This window comes from Puntigrus tetrazona, chromosome 5 (assembly GCF_018831695.1).
Source record: "Puntigrus tetrazona isolate hp1 chromosome 5, ASM1883169v1, whole genome shotgun sequence".
Classification (NCBI taxonomy): domain Eukaryota; kingdom Metazoa; phylum Chordata; class Actinopteri; order Cypriniformes; family Cyprinidae; genus Puntigrus; species Puntigrus tetrazona.
The window spans coordinates 14741284-14759939 of NC_056703.1; the positions used below are offsets into that span (position 1 = coordinate 14741284).

At 36.6% G+C, this 18656-nt stretch overlaps 1 protein-coding gene across 1 annotated transcript in view; it reads right to left on the minus strand.

The window, feature by feature from the left end:
• rasgef1ba (RasGEF domain family, member 1Ba) overlaps window positions 1-18656 on the minus strand; it is a 59736-nt gene that overhangs the window by 22760 nt on the left and 18320 nt on the right. Inside the window, exon 3 of the mRNA XM_043238706.1 lies at window positions 17042-17092. Within this exon, the coding sequence (XP_043094641.1) occupies window positions 17042-17092 (51 nt within the window). The remainder of the gene's footprint in view (window positions 1-17041; window positions 17093-18656) is intronic.

An 18656-nucleotide genomic window follows, 5' to 3' on the forward strand; every position in this document is an offset into this window, starting at 1 on the left:
CATGTATCTCAGAGGTAAACACAATCACATGATGTAGGCTCAGACTTTACTGTAGGTTGTACTTAAACAATTATGCAAACACATCCGGATTACATATACACATATTGTTTATGCAGTATGAATGCTCACAACGGGATGCATGCCATGAATTATGCAACATCTTCGTGTCAGTTCTGACACATAACAGCGTTAACTGCTCTCAGCCATCACAACACTGACCACCTTTTGACTTATCAGCCCTGAACTACATATAAAGCCTATGTATAATACAGAAGGTTTCTTTGTCTGTCCTGTATCCATCTGGATGCTACAGTAAGTAGGATGGGCTGCTGGTTTGTTAAGTCAGTCGGGGGGCAAAGGACTGTCTTGAGTCCATCTGTGACTTTGCTGTCTGAAGGAGCGCTGACAGTTTAATTATCTTTGAGTGAGGCAAGAGACGTAAGGCCTCAGTCTGGGAAAAAACAGCCTACAATAGACGACATGTTATAAATCTGTCTAAATGAGAGGCATATGACATGAAATATGTGGGTGTAAGAATGATGTCCAATAAAAAGTGAAAAAAAAAAAAAAACCTTCAGAAATGCAAAATAATATAAATTTTAATTCAATTAAATTAAAAATAAAATGTGAAAAAATAAGCAAATAAAATAAAATAATACATACAAATAAAGATAATGAATGAATGACTAAGCAAGCAATAAAATCAAATCAAATTATAATGAAATTTAACATATAATATAACATAGCATAACAAATTACTAAATTGATTAAAATCTCCAAAATTGTCTACAAAATATCACATTATGAACATCTCAGAGAAGAGCTATGAGAGCCATGTTATGTGCTTTGGGAGGGGTCCCAAAGCATATGAAACAGCAGCTGGAAGACATTGCGTGTGTGCATGTGGAGTGGCATTAATATATGGGGGGAAGGTTAGGAAATGGAGGAAACTAGAAGACAACACCCAGACAAACTCCCTGTGACCCACATACCCTCCCTCTTCCTCCCCCATCTCCCCTCCACCTTCTGGGTAGAGACGGCTTGAGAGCTGACATTCCATCCCAACCCCCCTCTGTCAAAACAAACAAGAAGACCACCTGAGGAAAAGGAATTGTTTTGTCACATTTTCAAGGGTCTAATCTTAACCAGTCAGGAGTCCACATCACTTGCATGCCTTCATATTACGCCTCAGATTTTGGCTACCTAAGACATACATAAGAAATTAATTCTTTATATTCTATTAATAACTACATTTTTGTGCATGACACGCTACAGCATAGCGCTGAGGCATGCTTTTGTGTCTTATGGGTGTAGTCAGAAAAGGCTATAAAGATTATTCACTGAAAAGAAATATTACATAATGTGACAAAAGTTTTTTTAAATGTACATAAATATTCTGAACTTGGCAAGCATCATGTAAACACATTACCCAACATTAACAATAACCAAGATCAAGCCAATATTCTGATTTATACAAATATAGGCATACCAGACATATACTCCGCCATTCAAAAATCTGGGGTAAGTATAGGCATGAAAAGAATTACTTTTAATCAGCTAGGAATTATATCACAGATAAAAAGTGTCAGTAAATACATAAAATTAATTCCAAAAGGTTTCACTTTCAAATAAATTCTGTTCATTTGAAGAATTCCAAATTGGAATACAAAACGTTTTTTGAGCACCAAATCGGCATATTAGAAAGATTTATGACAGATCACGTGACACTGACGACAGAACTAATGGCTGCTGAAAATTCAGCTTTACAATTAAAGAAATAAATTTAAATTGTAAAATAGATTAAGCTAGAAAAATGTTAATTTTTAAAAAACAAACCAAAGAAAATGTGCTGATCACAAACTTTTAAGGGTCCCATTAATGTACACCATTTTGGAGTTTTATTTTAGGCATTGATGTCCTTTAGAATTGTACGTATGTCAGAAACATACGTACAATACGGACTTAACAGAAACTATTGTTCAGAATGCTTGAGTTTGCACACTTCTTACTAGAAAAGGTTAAATATAATCTTTTGTTGTTAGGAGCACGACTAAAGTTTTATTGCATCTGAAATAATGTTTGTGTGCATGTGTGTCAAACAACAAACTGACGATTTTTGTATAATCGTGTATTATTGTGTTATTGTATACGTATTAGCTGGACTAGTAACTATAGTCGTAACCTTAGCTGGAATAATAACGTAGCTGTTAAATTTGTAAAAACAGAATCTTCATCGTGACTAGATAGACACAGTGAGCTTGTCCTTTCTGTACACGTGAGATCTGATTCATCTCATAGTAACAATCCTATCAGATCGTCCATCTCTGTGAGTGTACAGTTCAGCCGATCTGGTTTCGATTCTGGTTAAATTCTGTTAAATTGGGTGTGCAAAGCAGAGAAAGGTAAGGTAACCTTTCTCTGTATGATGACATAAAGGGAAGTTTCCGGATTAAACCGCCTGAGTTTCATTTTCTCTAAGGCGAGGCAGGATACCCAGGATTCGGGTTCTAGCCACTGGGGGACCATATTTAGGCTAGGGGAACTCATATTAATGTTAAAAATCTCATGAAGTGATATTTTCATGCCATGGCATGATACAGGCATTAGTCGCAAAACTGTAAGGAAGTATATTCAAGAGATATAGCTTATAGTTTAAACATTTTGTTAATGCTCTTGTGTGCTGCTTATGCATATATACTCTTAAACCGAACACTGCCCATAGAAAGGACAGAATTTACATTTTTGGTTGAATTATCTCTTTAATCAGAAAATAATGTGTATGCAACCATGGTTACATTGCAATGAGGTACTTATCAGAAAATGCATTCCACAGAACATCACCATGAGATTCCACCCACAGATTTCAGAGAATGCCACTAAGTGGCTAAATGCTGTTGTCAGTAGGAGCTCATAATGATGTTCCGAGTAAAGGCTGCATGGGGGAGGCCACTGCTTACCACCATCCATGTCGAACAGCTGAACAGGCCCCACTTGCGTGTTTGTTCTCTTTCATTAATTCCACCAATGTAGATGACACTTGCTCAGTCAACTGGCTGCATAGCTGTCGTTTCTATTTTTCAAAGTCGTCTACTGGATAATCTCACATCGCTTGGGAATGGACAGATATGATGTCACTGCCACAGTATGAAATAACGAGACAAAACAGGCCAACACACACACATAAAAGATAATCTGTTCAGATTACATAAGAACTGTCCCTTTTCATGGCCTTCCAAGTCAACAGACGAGAACCACTGCCCTTGCTTTCAGCCTGTGGCTCCACTGGAGGCAAGGGAAAAGTGAAGATGCCGTAATTCAGACTGTTTATGTAACAGCATGCACTCAGCTTCCATAAAAGTTTCTCTAGGTTGCGTTTGCCTATTCGAACGGGTCGCTAGACTGACTGCTCTGACCCCGCTCACAGCCTTCGCCATCATGCCACCAGTGCCTGAAACAATGCGAGCGCAGATGGCAGGCATGCCACGCCAAATGCCACACAAAGCAGTCCCAGATGGAGCCGGCCTTGGATTTATCTCCTGATAAAAGGGTATGGGGAGATTCAAAAAAACAGCCAAATATCTGAGCAGGAACATATGACCTTTCCATCATGTCTCACTTCTTACTTCCAGACTAATTCTCCTTTTGATCTGCTAATGTTCAGACCTGAAAATTGGGACGGATTACACAAGATCTCCTGAAAAGGAGGGGAAGTTGAACTGGATGGACAATGCACCTATTATGCACTTTGCTACTGTTTTGGGTTCTCAGACGGGAGCATGAGACCATTTTTTCCTTCCTGTTTAGCTTTTACAGCCACTGTAAATATATGTCTTGAATATAGCTTTTCTTAAAATAACCATTGAGACAATGATCGGTAAACACAGCATGCCATTCCAAATTTGTGTAGAATGGAAGCTCAGATTTTGTGGAAGTCATCAAGTCTTCACCACACAATATGAAATTAGGCTACTTTTTCTAACAAGAAAGGGGTGACAAAAACAAAAGCTTATTATTAGTTCTCCTAAATCATACATTCCTCATAAAATGTATTTCTCTGACATTTGTACATTATTATTATTAAAAAAAAACAGTGAGAAATCAAAGCTTTTTCAGTAGAAATGCAACATTTAATATATAATGTTGAATCAAGTAATGAAAACTCTTCCTAAAATGAAACTGTACACAACACGTTTCAGCTGTGATGTGACCCTTTGACCCAAACACTGCTATGAATCTACACCACTATAAATCCATTTTGATGTTATGATTTAAAAAAAGGATTGTTATTGCGTGATAAACCCTTGTCAGTATAATAAAAATGTTTTCCGAACAAAAATAACCTTATTAGTGATTGAGGGACCTTATGTTATTCTGTAAAAAAAGTGAAGATTTGGTGATTCTAGTCACATTCAAACCTGTCTGTGTGTGCTCATGCTGTTTTCCCAGGGAGGTGAGGATTGAAAAGGAAGCTGCGCAGCCCATCCCAACCAGAGAGAGCTATCAAAACACACACACACACCCTCCCTATCATAATCTCTCCACTTTGTAAAACGCATTATGCATGTCGTTAAATATACTATTTTTAACATGGTAAGGGTTGTATTATTATTTGCCTATTAAAATTACTAATATGCATAAACAAAATCCACACTACTATCCATATGAGTTGTGTAAAAGCAAGAGCCGGGTAGCAGTGAGAATGATAACCTTCCAGTTAAATGCAAGTTTCAGTTTCATTATGCTGCAGCTAAAAGGATATTGATATTTACTATATACCGAGGCATTAATATTTACTAAATGCCTAGAAGCAACAATAATTGGGCATTGTTTAAAATGTCTCTTAAAAAGAAATTCAAAGCTTTACTGTCATGTCGTGTGGAAGTCACATGAATTATTTACTTGTAATAGGTGAACACCGTATGACACTGACATGAATTGCTCATTATTTATGAATGTTGCACTGGATCTATTCTGATGAAGATTTGATGAAACGGTACTCTCAGTCATTGTGACCATTCTGAAACAGCCCGTTTCATCACTATAAACTGCTTCGCGTACAAGCGCAATCGAGTGAATCGCAGTGCTGCAATAAGCCTTGATGTAACACACTCATAAACAACATAAGCTTAAAACGTAGAATCAGGATTAAAGCTGTACTGTAGGGAGTATGCAAATTACTGTTTGAACTCATGATCAAAGCTGAAGTTAAAAAGGTAATGACACAATAACTAAAAAACAACAGTAAACCCGGGCAATAAATACAGACAACAAAACTGGGCTCCATGCTGAAAGCGCAGCGCTGACCGAGAGCTTTCAAAGCCGCTCTGACTGGAACTCAAACCCCTGCCCTTGCTCTGTCAGTCAAGACTTAAGACACCTCCACCAGTGCACCTGCTCATGTTCACTTTCTTCTCAGCATGCATGTCTGTACAACTTCACTTTAACCAAGAGAGGCAGTCTGCTGATATGTCTAGCTGTAATATAAATTGTAAGAAGGGAGTAGAACATGTTTTTCACAGCTGTGGAAGTCATTACATGATGCACTGACATATCAGTCAGAGCCGTGTAAGGCTCATCTGCTCTTTCTGGGTAAATATTATACTTTCATATTGGCCATGCAGATGCTGAGTAAAATACAAATGGACTGACACATTTGTGAGCATCAAGAAATTGCATGCAGCAGTTTTTAATAATAGCGATTTCTTTCATTCTGCATTATGAGAACTAAATAAAATATTTAGAACATATGCGAGGGAACACATCTATGATGTAAATATTAAATATCAGTGTGCTTTTCCAATAAGAGATTTTTTACTTCACATAAATGTGACACAATACTGGACACATTACAAGTAATTACATTAATTCCCTGTAATGCTACTTCAATTTCCATCCAGGGATGAATTCCTTTAAAAGCTTTTATATAACACAGTATTCATGGTATTTCTATTAACTATACTGCAAACCTCGTGCTAATAATACTTAAATAAATTCTAGGGGAAAGTTGTAAAAAGGCCCTACACTTCCTCCAAAGGTCATGAAAGTGACTCATGGTTGTACATGTCACGATAGTGCTTTTGTAACTCTAGAATTGCTCCTCATCAAATAATAATAATAATAATAATAATAATAATAATATATATTTATATATTAAAAAATACACACACACATTTAGGCTTTATTCAGACATAACTCTGGAAGAACTTTACCACTGGAATAGTTATCATTCCTTAGTGATGACGCAGAATCATCAGCTGGAACATGATAACCTTCTGAGGAGCTTTTATGTTCCAAGATGGGGGTCAGAATTGTTTTTAATGCCAGGCAACTGAATGTTTAATATTTGTGTGATGATTGCACTGCCCTCTCCTTTTGTGTATTTGGCTATGTTTTGAAGCCAACTGTGGTTTTATTAACAGTTTCCAATGGTGACCACACTCTGTCTTCAGCCATTTCCTGTTGGGTAACGTTTCTATGACAGTTGTTTACTGAGCAACATTCAGACAGTGTTTTACATGCTCTTCCACAATACAATAAGTAACATATGAACTGACAAAAAGGTCTGAGATCGGTCTTTAAAAACAACGTATGTTGATTTTTGAGAAAATCTGAAGGGTTGAGGGTTAAAATTATACATTGACATTCACACATTGGTCTATAAATTTGACACTCTACTGAAAAATCAATGGTACTATTTTAGCATAAATGTTCTCAGGGAGTTCCCCGAGAGCTATTTACCTTCATGTTATGACCCCCCTCATGTGAATTCTCTGTATGAAAAAGCTGGGCAGTCGTAGACTTGTAAAGTAAACATAATACATGTGTATTGTGTACAGTGTATATTTATTATGTATATATAAATTAGGGTGGCAATAAGTCCCATTTATACGGGACACATCTTGGCCAGAATTTTTATATTGCCTAAACATCCAAAGTAGTTTGACCAATACCAAGCAGGTACTATACATAACTGACCAATAGTGGTGTTCATACATCAATGTTTATTTGTTAAATATATTTATTGCGATATCACTGTTGGATCCAATGTAGTCCAATATAGCTTTGTCTTTCAGTTTTAATATTTCAGAAATTCTATTTTGTTGAGCATCATCTTCTGCAGAGGCAGTATTTAGCCATAGTTTTATGTCATAAAGTGGCAGATTCCTCAAACTGCCAGACTGGCCTTTTTTTTTCAAGGGGATTTTTAATAACATGATATATGTATAAGGACCCTACCTAAATGTGATCTAATATACAGTATCTAAATTGCATTTTAGTTCTCTGTGTTTGTAGATTATTTTTACATAAATGTGAAATATTTTTACATTTGTTTTTAGCACGGAAACCAAACAACGTAAAAAAAAAATACAGAAAGCAATATCATTAAGAGTAACAAAAAATATATACTTCTTAACAGTGTGGCAGCTTTAACACCCATAACTGTGGCCTTCTGCTGAACTTTCTCAAATTGTGTCAGCACACCAAACCCTATCACAAAACCTGCAGAAATACACAAACAAGGCTGACAATAAGAAAAAAAAAAGAGAAGAAAGAGATTTAGACTCAAAGTCTCAAGAACATCAATCAGACTCATCGGGGAAGAGGAAAAAGAAGATAGGATGTTTTCCCATCTGCACCGTAGATTATGTGGCATGGGACCAGTGAGAATTATTTCCACATATCAGAAAGCCAATAAATCTCTCCCAAATTTAGCAGTCGGTGGGTGAATGAGTTTCTCAGCCAGCGGCTACCTATTGGATTTAAAAGGGCTGATTCGCTATGATGTAACTGGATATGAGCTCATTATGAGTCAGACAGACAGAGAGGATTGAGAAGAGAAGCGTGTATATGCTTCAGTAGGCTTGAAGACAAAGTCCTTGCTCACACACACATTTGACAGTAATCGTTTTTGAGTCTCCCCCTTCTCTCATCTGTTGCTATTCAGACAGCACTAAAAGCTGTGCCAGAGTCCCCAGTGAGACCTCGAGAAACACTCTGAAGTCAAGAGGAAAAAAACACAACTAAATCCACCGGAGATATTCAGGGTTCTCTCCCAACAAAAGGACTGAATGTTTGATGAATTACAGACACAACAGTGCTCATACAAATGCTAGAGGTTAATTTGTCCCTGTCTGTACAGTGTTTGGGTAATTGTGACTAAAATCAGCAAATTTCAACAACCCTAGCTGTCATTTTCTCCAAAGATCCAACAATTTCCTTTTGTTTTCGGCAGAGAACATTTGGTTTTTAAACGTTTGTGTAATTGGTTTCTAACTTCCTTCCTACCTGACTTAGAATGCTAAAAGGTAGACAGAATGACAATAAATGATAGAACGCTTAAACAATAAATAAAATATACATATATACATTATGTACATACATACATATATATATATATATATATATATATATATATATATATATATATATATATATATATATATTTTTTTTTTTTTTTTTTTTTTTTTTTTTTTTTTAGAAAAATCAAATCAAATTAATCCACATAACTTATTATTCTCTAATATCTTCTCTTTTAATACATTTTAATACAGCTTTAAGAAAGAAAAAAGATTTCTAGAACATGCTTTGGCACCCCTGCTGTGAACCACTTCTGAAACATTCCTGTAAATCTGTTCTATATAAGTACTTGATGCTGACATACCCATGGATTCTGTCCTAGATTTAATTTACAGTAACAAATGTAATTTGTCCATCACTTGACAGTGAGAGTCACTTCGTGGCGGGTGTAGAGTGAAAGGCACACTCCCACGAGTCAAAGTCACTCAACTCCCCCCCCCAGCCAGACAGTCATCCTCCTCTCATCATTTCTGTCTTCTCTCTGTCCTACTCTGCCTCTCAGCGCCATTAGTCACAGTGCTGAGAGCGCAGTCGGCCCCTGCACCTGTCCTCTCCCGTTCTTACTCACACACCCGAGGGAACTATTATTGCCCTGGGAAGAGTCGTCTGCCCTCTATCACACACTGACACACTCCTACTACATACAGCTACGATTTTAGCATTCATTCGTTTTTGGTTTTTTTTTTCCAGACATTCACATATGGACAGAATAACTGTCTTTGGACTTTGATTTGTAGCATGTATAAAATGACAACCTCGTGAGACACAGGTGCACCATTACCTCCATCAATTTATGTGGTCACAGTCAGTTTAATACAATTGAAATTGACACCTTTTATGACTACCCATAATCCTTTGTGGCGCACGTGTGCCTTTCATTCAAACTGGGAGGTTTTTTCCAATTTACTAGAGAAATATAAAGAATGTGTGTCTTTGAATCTCATCTCGCAAGGTCAGAATTAAACCGTACTGGTTAAGCCCTGTTAAAAAGTGTTTTTGGAAAAATAACATCAAAACCTTATCTATTGCTCAATAATAGATGATGATGAACGGGTCGATATTTTCTCACTTTCTTCTTCGATGTACCAGAGGCAGTGCATTTCAACTAGCATGGTTTTTATTTTCTGCTAACAGCCAACAAATGAGGCAAACAAGTACCTATTTATGAGAGCAAACATTTTTTGAAGTTTTAAAGAATGACTGAACTGCAATTTTTCCAGCTCTGGTTGAGTAAAACAAATCAAAGCTGTATTTAAATTGATTCCTACACATGCATAAAAATCTCCAATGCTATTTTTAAGATTAGCTTTTAATTACATTACTGTGTTTATCATTTAAAGTTTCCCCATGCAACACATTCAAGTCAAACTTAATTGACTCTGTTTGTCAAAGACCAATTATCAGTTCAGCGCTTCATTAGAAACATTCAAGTCATATTTCATCATACACGCAGGTCTTCACTATATCTGCCAGAGCTTCCGATGTCTCTCTGTCTAATATTTTAGTAGATGATCTCAGCATGCCACTCAAAATACACAAAAGCATATCTGAAGCCACAGTGTCCTAACTGGAGACTTTTTTCACACATTTGGTCTGTGAAGAATTAAAAAACAGGATGCAACATGAATAAATGTGTTTACATAATCATATAAGCACAATTACGCATATCAGTGTATGTAATGTAAACAGTAACATAGTTGAGGCAAGTTTATAACAAAGAGCTCATTTCTTCTGTTTCACCACACGGGAACTAAAAAGCCTTTAAACTTAAGGTATGAAAAATTACAAAACATAATAATAGATGTAAAGTGCACGTTTTGCATACAGGTCAGTTTTTCATAATCACAGAAGAAGGAAGTTATTATCTGCTGCTGCAGACTTACAGTTGGTCTTTGAAAGGTTTGTAAACATGAAGCAATCAAAAGCAAGGCACGCATGCAAATCTGAAGCCTATTATCCTGTTGAACAATTTAACAAATGACTTAACATATCTAATCTCACCTAGAAGAAATATTCTTGGCTTGCCAGAGGCTAAAATAAGCCATGAATAAAACATCATCTTTCTCTTTTTACTGAAAAGAAAAGGGCAACGAATCTAAAAAAAAGACATTTCGAATAATTCCTTCAGGCTAAACGTACCGTTTTTGTCTAGTCTAAGGCTCACACTGCTTAGTAAAGCCATAGCTCTGTTTATCTTCTCTAATACACAATCTTGCCAATTATAAGATAAATTATTCATGAATAAACCCTAGTCTTGCATTTTCACTTGTTAAAAGGGATTTCCTAGGATACAAGAAGTTCATCTTAAAGTTCATTCAGATTCTTAATCACGGAAAATTATTTTCTCCCCGCAGCTCAGAAATGTATAAATGCCATATCCTGAGGTGTCTAATCGGCTGGTTTCATTTCGTTGACTTTACGATCTACAAAATGTTTCTCTTAAAATTGGGAGAAAGAGGAAATGAAAAGAGAACGTGGGGATTTCACGAGGGTGAGGTTACTATTTCTCTCTGTGAAACAATGCAATCTGACACATGGTGGCTATTGATGAAAACAGGTTTTAGGTGCCTGAAAAACTACAGTGAGTGGGAGTGAGGGGCTTTCCTACTGATGGAGTTTCTACTACTGATGTGCTATCTGATGGACATGTGAAGGTCATCAGGTGAATTCCACATAAATGAACATTTTCAAATAACTTTCTTTAAAAAAAAAAAGTGGTATAATAAAACTGACTTCTTAGTCAAACAGCAGTTGCTGTCTATATAAAAGGAATCTACTAAAACCAATTAGCCATATGTGCTTGATCTGGGCCAGCAGAGATATTATGCTACTGAGGGAAGTAATGGATGTCTGGGGACGATGTCTAAATGGGATGCAGAAAGAAAGGGTACACACCCCCTATGATCTTCAGTGAAGCATCTGAAAACTGTAAAATCATTTGAAACACTGCTCAGCGAAGTTACATCAGTGCTGAGAAAAAAAATCGATTTTGTTACGTGTCCAAATTTAGAATTTAAGTGTCCAAATATTTTTAAAGCCACTGTAAGTGCATTTAGTGTATTTGACCAGTATAACACTGCTGCACTGAAAACTATTCTGGGCCTCAGGTTCACAAGGTTGATAAAAGATAACCCCTTAGATTTAGTTAATCCTCTTAAACTGTTCAATGGTATCTTGGCCAGTTTTATTAGAGGTCCATAAGTCTCTAAGCCAAAGTTATTTCCTTCTGGCCTGCTGAATGAAAGTAGGAAGAGCTTGAAAGCGTGCAAATAACAATATTACAAAGAGCGATTCGAGCAGCCATGAAAGACTGAAAGATAATGTGTGTCAGAAACAATTGCACTGCACAGACTGAATGTTTAATGGTTACATTCTTTAAGACGTTCCTTATGGGAAGGCCCTTTTACACATGGTAGGAAACACACAGTAGGCATGTTAACATTCACTCATTTCTGGCAGTCAGAAAGAATGCAATCCCATTTCAGATTTTGAAAGTTTTAGATTTTTTTTTTTTACTTTATGACACATCTAAAAAGTAAGCTAAATATATCTCAGAAAAGCTTTTTTTAGGTTGGTCTACTTCATTGACCAGTTTAAAACAGAAGAGATTAAAAAGATTTTTTTTTTTTTATTGCGATTGAGGATAATACATTTTTTAATCCGATTGAGGATAATCAGTTCAATCATTAACATGCTTTTCTTTTTTTATTTTTGATTGAATTATTACAGGTCTATAGCCTCCGTTTCAAGTTTCTTTTCAGCTCAACCGAAGTGGATTTTCAATGCTCTTGAGCCATCAATTTGTTTGCATAGTGTACATCTTGGATGAAAACATCAGGCAAATGTATGAATGCAAATGTGCTTTATTTTTAAAATATCTTCAGAATCACAAAGCAACTAGATTAAATTTAGCATTGGATCGTGTCAATGGCTTTACATGTACAAATTGTTTTTGAACACTTTATTCATCCATTCATTGGCCCACTGACCTTCATACTGTTTTCATAACACTGACGCACTTTCAACAAAGATGTAAATTCTTGAAGGTGCACTGCATCAGTGTTCTAGGTCATTAAAAACAAAAGGTTGTTTGTTATTACAGTTCAAACAGAAGAAATTCATCTTAGGAGGAGCCGGGGGCTGTGGTAGCCCATCCATAACACGGGCATAACGCAGCCAGTACAAAAGCGCTGAGTCAGTTAGTCATCAAAGCAGCCTTTCCTTGGAAGACAAACATCCTCAGAGGAAGGTCACTTGGCCCCATGTTTACGAGCAGAACAGCTTGCGTGTAGGCCCACAAACACAAAAGAAACACTTTGTTTCACAATGTCAACGCAGTGTGAATTTAAAGCCTTCTTATTTTGTTTTTCCCTTTGACACAGGGTTGGTTTCTTTTAATGCATCTTTGTGCTGATGCTATCTGGTGCAGAGTGTGTTTGTGCCAACACTGTAACTAATACAAAAGCTTTGCTTTTGACAGAACCGGACACAAATCTTTTTTTACGAGAGGATAAGACTTTTAATAAGATTGTATAAAGGCTGCGGTCCAAAGTGAACACTGCATTGTGTCTGTAAAACCTTTCGTAATGATGAAGAGCACATGTTATCTGCTGACAAATTCAAGAAATATAGGAAAACAGAAAAAAATGGTACTTTAAGTACAGGCACCGGAGCTGAAAAAACTATTAAAAAACATATGACACACCCCCCCCCCAAAAGCCAAATACCATGAGAAGAGTTTCTTTGCTCGAAATGTATGCTGAAGCACCAGATGGTACATTTGACATTCAAGTACCTAGTTCTGCCAGCAATAAATCTGAGGCAGGCACATACAAGTGGGTAGGTTATTCGTATGAATATACCATCGCTCTTCAACTTTTAAGAAGTTTACCACAGGAATGGTCGTGTGTTTACATAGAGAACTAAAGAATTCTGTCAGAAAGAAGAGAGGGTTGCTCTAGACGTGAAACTAGAGGGCGTGGCTTGTTTTTTTTCATCCATTGATTGGATGTAGTAAAGTAGACGTTTCATTCAGAGATGAACACTAACAGCTGGAGAGACGTGGATAATGATGTCATGTTCATGCCTAAGCCATCAAACTGAAGTTTTAGAGAGGAGGCGCATTTTCAGATTTGGATTAAAGATTATGAAGGCCAACTAATTTTTTATTGTGGATTGACTTGGATGGATAAATTAGTATGTCATGTAATTTGACTAGCATCTACCAAATAGTAATTTTCTACCAAATGGTAATGGAACATTCTCTCAGAAATGCATGTTAATTATATATGATATATATGATTTAGGCCAAAAAACAGCAGTTTACAAGGACTGTATAGGCTAAAAAAGGAGCTTAATAACAAGTCCTGACTTGTTAGATAATACATCATCGTTAGATTCTCCAGCTGCCATTGCATCAGTTGGCGGAGCACCAGAGCCTGGCAGACTCCATGTTAATCCTGGATTTCTCTGCACAAGCTCTGACATATATGCGCACTTGGCTATAGAAAACATACCTCTTTGACAGAAACTTCATTAAATAAAGTATTCTCAAAATGTTATTTATTACTCATTATATATTGGGCATTTGTGGAGTTTATGAAATTTCATGGAAATCTGCTAGGAGTATTGTGTTTTACAACATATGCCTGTCCAAGCTGCCAGGTATGGAAGTCTATTTCTACAAAGACAAAAAATATGGTATGGTAACCTCAATAATAATTCCGATATACAAGTCAAAATTAAGGCATACAAATTTATATACCCACATGCAAAACAATCACACAAACAATATGTGAAATCCAGAACTGTTCGACATAAGTAAAACATAACTAGTAGTTGCACTAAATATACCTAGAAAACACAGAGTTCTTATCAATGATGCAGCATCGTCTAAAAATGATTTCTCCTCGTTTGAAGACTCACTATTTCAAAGGGTGCAAGTGGGCATAAAAGCTTTTGCTGTTGCTATAGCAATGCAGTCAGCTGCATAACATCAAATAAATGCTTTTGACGCTACTGGTGACCTAGAAAAACCTACTGAATATGAAGACCCACAGGGCATAAAAATCAATATTTCATGAAAAAAAGAAATTACACACCCAAGGACTACACAACAAATATGGATATTCTTATGAAAACATCTTTGACATCTTTTGATTTATATATGAAACAGTAACTTAATGTTTGAAAAATATGTTTTTTAAAGATGGATAGTAGCATCTTATAATGAAATCAAAAGGTAATTCTTTTAAAGCCCTCTCTAACTTCCCTGTCATAAAGTGTGCTGCAGAGTTTGCTCAGCTCATTATGTTGGTGGTCATTACTGTATTATTCAGATGGTTCCATGAGTGGATGTGTTCTAAATATAAAGCTTGTCCTTAACTGGTCCAGTGAATCAGACACATCCCCCTCAAAACTTCCAAACACTGATTAAAATTCCAGAGCTCCAGCCGAGCTGCCCTGCCACTGTCATGGGACGCCAACCTAAATTAACAACCTCGGGCTGCTAGTCGATCATCAGTCAAATATTCATGGTACATTAATGGAAAACAACTTGTCCATCACTTCTGATGCATTCGCCATGACCATTGCCATTGTGACACTCTTGAAAAGAAAACTATTATATATATTGTGTTGTGTAAAAGTTCCTGATTTTTTATTATTTTTTGCATGTTTGTCACACTTTAATGTTCACAATCAAGAGATCACTTAAATAGGACCTGCCTGACAAAGTGAAGTAGACCAAAAGATCCTCAAAAGCTACACATCCAGTTGAGATCCAAAGAAATTTAGAAAGAAATGAGAAAGTAAGTAATTGAGATCTATCAGTCTGGAAAAGGTTGTAAAGCCTTTTATAAAGCTTTGGGAGCAAACCACAGTGAGAGCCATTATCCACAAATGGCGAAAACATGGAACAGTGATGAACCTCTCCAAGAGTGGCCGACCAACCAAAATTACCACGACTCATTCAAAAGTTCACCAAAACATCCAAAGAACTTGCAGGCCTCACTTGCTTCAGTTAAGGTAAAAGGCAGAAATGGCCTGCATGGAAGATGAAAAGCGCTGAAGACATCTTCATGATCCCTAAGGAATTTGAAAAATACTCTGTTGACTGACGAGACAAAAATGAAACATTTTGGAAGATGTGTCCAATTACATCTAGCGTAAAAGTAACACTTCAGTCATATTTCAGAAACTTGAGTGGCCTAGTCAAGTCCTGACCTGAGTCCTATTGAGATGCTGCTGTGACATTACCTCAAAAAGCTAATGCTAAGGGTGCTAATGCTAAGGGTGGCCCAACTAGTTATTAGGTTTAGGGGGCAAGCACTTTTTCACACAAGGCTATGTGGATTTGGATTTCATTTCATTTCAATAAACAAACAAAACTCACAGATAAATTCATTTCAAATCCATGTTGTCTGTTATATATCACTCAGCCAAAATTACTGCAGCCACATTAGGTGAATATAAGGTCAACATAAAGTACAAGGCCAAATAAAATCATCCTAAAGCCCCTTTTTTAACAAACCTCCCATCATCTGACTTCATCCCTTTAGCAAACAGATCATGCGTTACAGCAGAGAAGGTGGATGAGAGATCAGACTAATATAAGTTTGCAGAGAACAAAAGCACTGCAAAAAAATCAATTTGGCTTTGGCACATTGTAATTGCATTAATCCTTAAAGCTCATCTCATTGGAGTTAAGTCTCTGCACTGATCTCATGTGTCGACTGGCTCTGGTGCACAGTCCCGTGGAGAAAGCCATTGTTCGACACGCATACGTTAGCATAATTTTAGGCCTTGATCCTCCTGTGTGTGTCTGTGGGCAAGCTGGATTCTCTTAGGTTTCATTAGGCAGAGAAAGCATGCATGTTGCCCAAAACTTTACTGAATACAATATGATCTCCAACTGTTAGTATCCTCAGGACTGAGAGAGAGCAACTGTTAGTTTGCTGCATGGCCCTGCACAGCTAAACATAAGACTAAAGAAATGTCAGCCACTTAAATATTGAATACTGTTTTGCATTGCTTAATTAATAAATTGAGCTTTTAATAAATTAAGCTAATCAAAGACAGATTTTGAATAAATAAAAAATATGTATGTTTTAAATAACACACACAGCAAAGTGGAGCAAATGTTCCTACCTTCATTGGCACAGTGCACTACTCCTGGCCTTCACTGTTATACATATATGAGAGATCAGTAAAGAATATCACAACCCACCACAGTGTAAGAAAGTGGCGACAGGACAAACTGTTAAGACAAAATGATTATTTGTGCCACATAAAACGTGTGCCTGGTATAACTGAATAAGCAACTACTTGGCAAGCTTTGCATTCCACCTCATTCTGTATAAACTCTGATATGTTTAATTGGTCAAGAGCACCTCCGTTGAAAATATTCAGGGATTATACTGAATACTAAAATTGGGCAACTTTCATCTAAGGCAAAAATAATGTCAAACATAGTATGAGGGTTTACAAAAATAAATATTTATGTAAATGTGAAGCTACGTGACAGCAAAACAGCAGTTGTCTACATGCTTATTGTTGAACTGAAAATATAAGAATCAAACACACTGAGGAATGTGTCAATGTGTCCACATTGACACATTGTATCCATTAAGTCATTTCTTGTTCAAACATTCAAAAAAAAAAAAAGGGAATATGATTTGCTTACTGCATTGTGATCCCCCAGCGGTTTTTCAATCAGTGTCCCAAATATGGTGGGCTGCAAAAGAAAGTAGAAGTCAATCAATTAACAGAGGCACACAAAAGTTGACACAAAGGTCATGAGGAATATGTAACAAGTTTAAGTTTCCTTCTACATTAAATGAGGATGTATAAATATCACATGATGCTGTCATGATCACTGGCGATTTAGACGGCTCAACAGATAAACTAGATTAGAAGTCATTAGACAAAGTTAGTTACTGCAAACTCAAGTTACATAAAAGCTCATGCACTGAGACTCATAACATAGCATTAGAAAAGCTTTGCAAACAGAGCACGATACAATCACACATTCACAATCTATTTATTGACATTTTTTGGATATTAAAGCAAATTGTCCATTAAATAAGCATGGCATAATGATTTATTAATCATATTTTGCATACCACATGAGTATTTTTACTGCACTGCCAATATGCATCCGAACAATATAATGGACATTGTTGTAGTATCCATATAATTTCCGCATATACACATGACATATTGCAAAAGGGATGCATGGATTCAGTGCTAAAACTAAGAAGAGAAATGCTGACCATTCAGTATGTGAATGCTTTATTAGCTTTATTGAACCATTCAACAATTAAGCGATCATTATTCCTAACAACAATCTACGAGAGAATAATTAATAAATCAGATTTATTTATTAGCTTTACTGATCCCAGTGTTACCGCAGTGGAGTAATTTCCCACAGTACAACATGTTTCCCGAGGCTGTTGTCCAGAACACAGAACGCTTCAGGTCTAACAACCCCCGTGATATTTAATGACTGTGGCTAAGGAATAATGACCATAATAAAAAGAGCGGAATTCATTATTTGTGTGAGCAGGCCTCTGTCTCAAGATGAATGGAAAACGTGAATATAGACACGGAAGAAAGAGGAGCTCGTTTGACTAATTAAAGTCTAGACCTTCAAATGACAAATGAGACAACATGGCAGAAAGCATCTCGCCCTGCAAGTCCATCGGTCGGTGATCCAAAGCAATTAACAAAACAACAGTGCTACATTACAGCACCCGGTGGCTCCGGCAGAGAACGAGAAAATGACAGAACTGGCAGCAGAGCAAGTCATGCATGTAATTAAAACCATTCCACTAATACAACGGCTGCAATCATAACGGGCTGCACACCAACAATCCTCCTTCCCCTGCAAAACTACTTGAGTTGCAAGTCCTGTCTTGCATTTATTGTATTTGGCTCTGTCGGAAAGGTAATCCATGCTGACTTAATCGGAAGGATGTTTGGAGTTTGGCACAGTTGGAAAGAATGTGATCTCATGGATAATCTAAGGGCTGGATCATTCATCGGCCTATTAATTATAATCTGTCTTCAGTTCTAAAGCCTGTTTTTTAATACCATGTTGTCTAACTCAGTATGAATGGTAGCACTTTACAACAACTTTAACATTAGCTCATTCAATAGAAATGCATCTATCTAGGTGCAATAATACAGTTTATATTTAGAGAGTATTTAATACAGTGGGATGTGGGATGAGCAGTATATTAATAATATAACATCAATCTAGGTCAATGAATTCTGTAACAAGAAACGTTAATTATTTC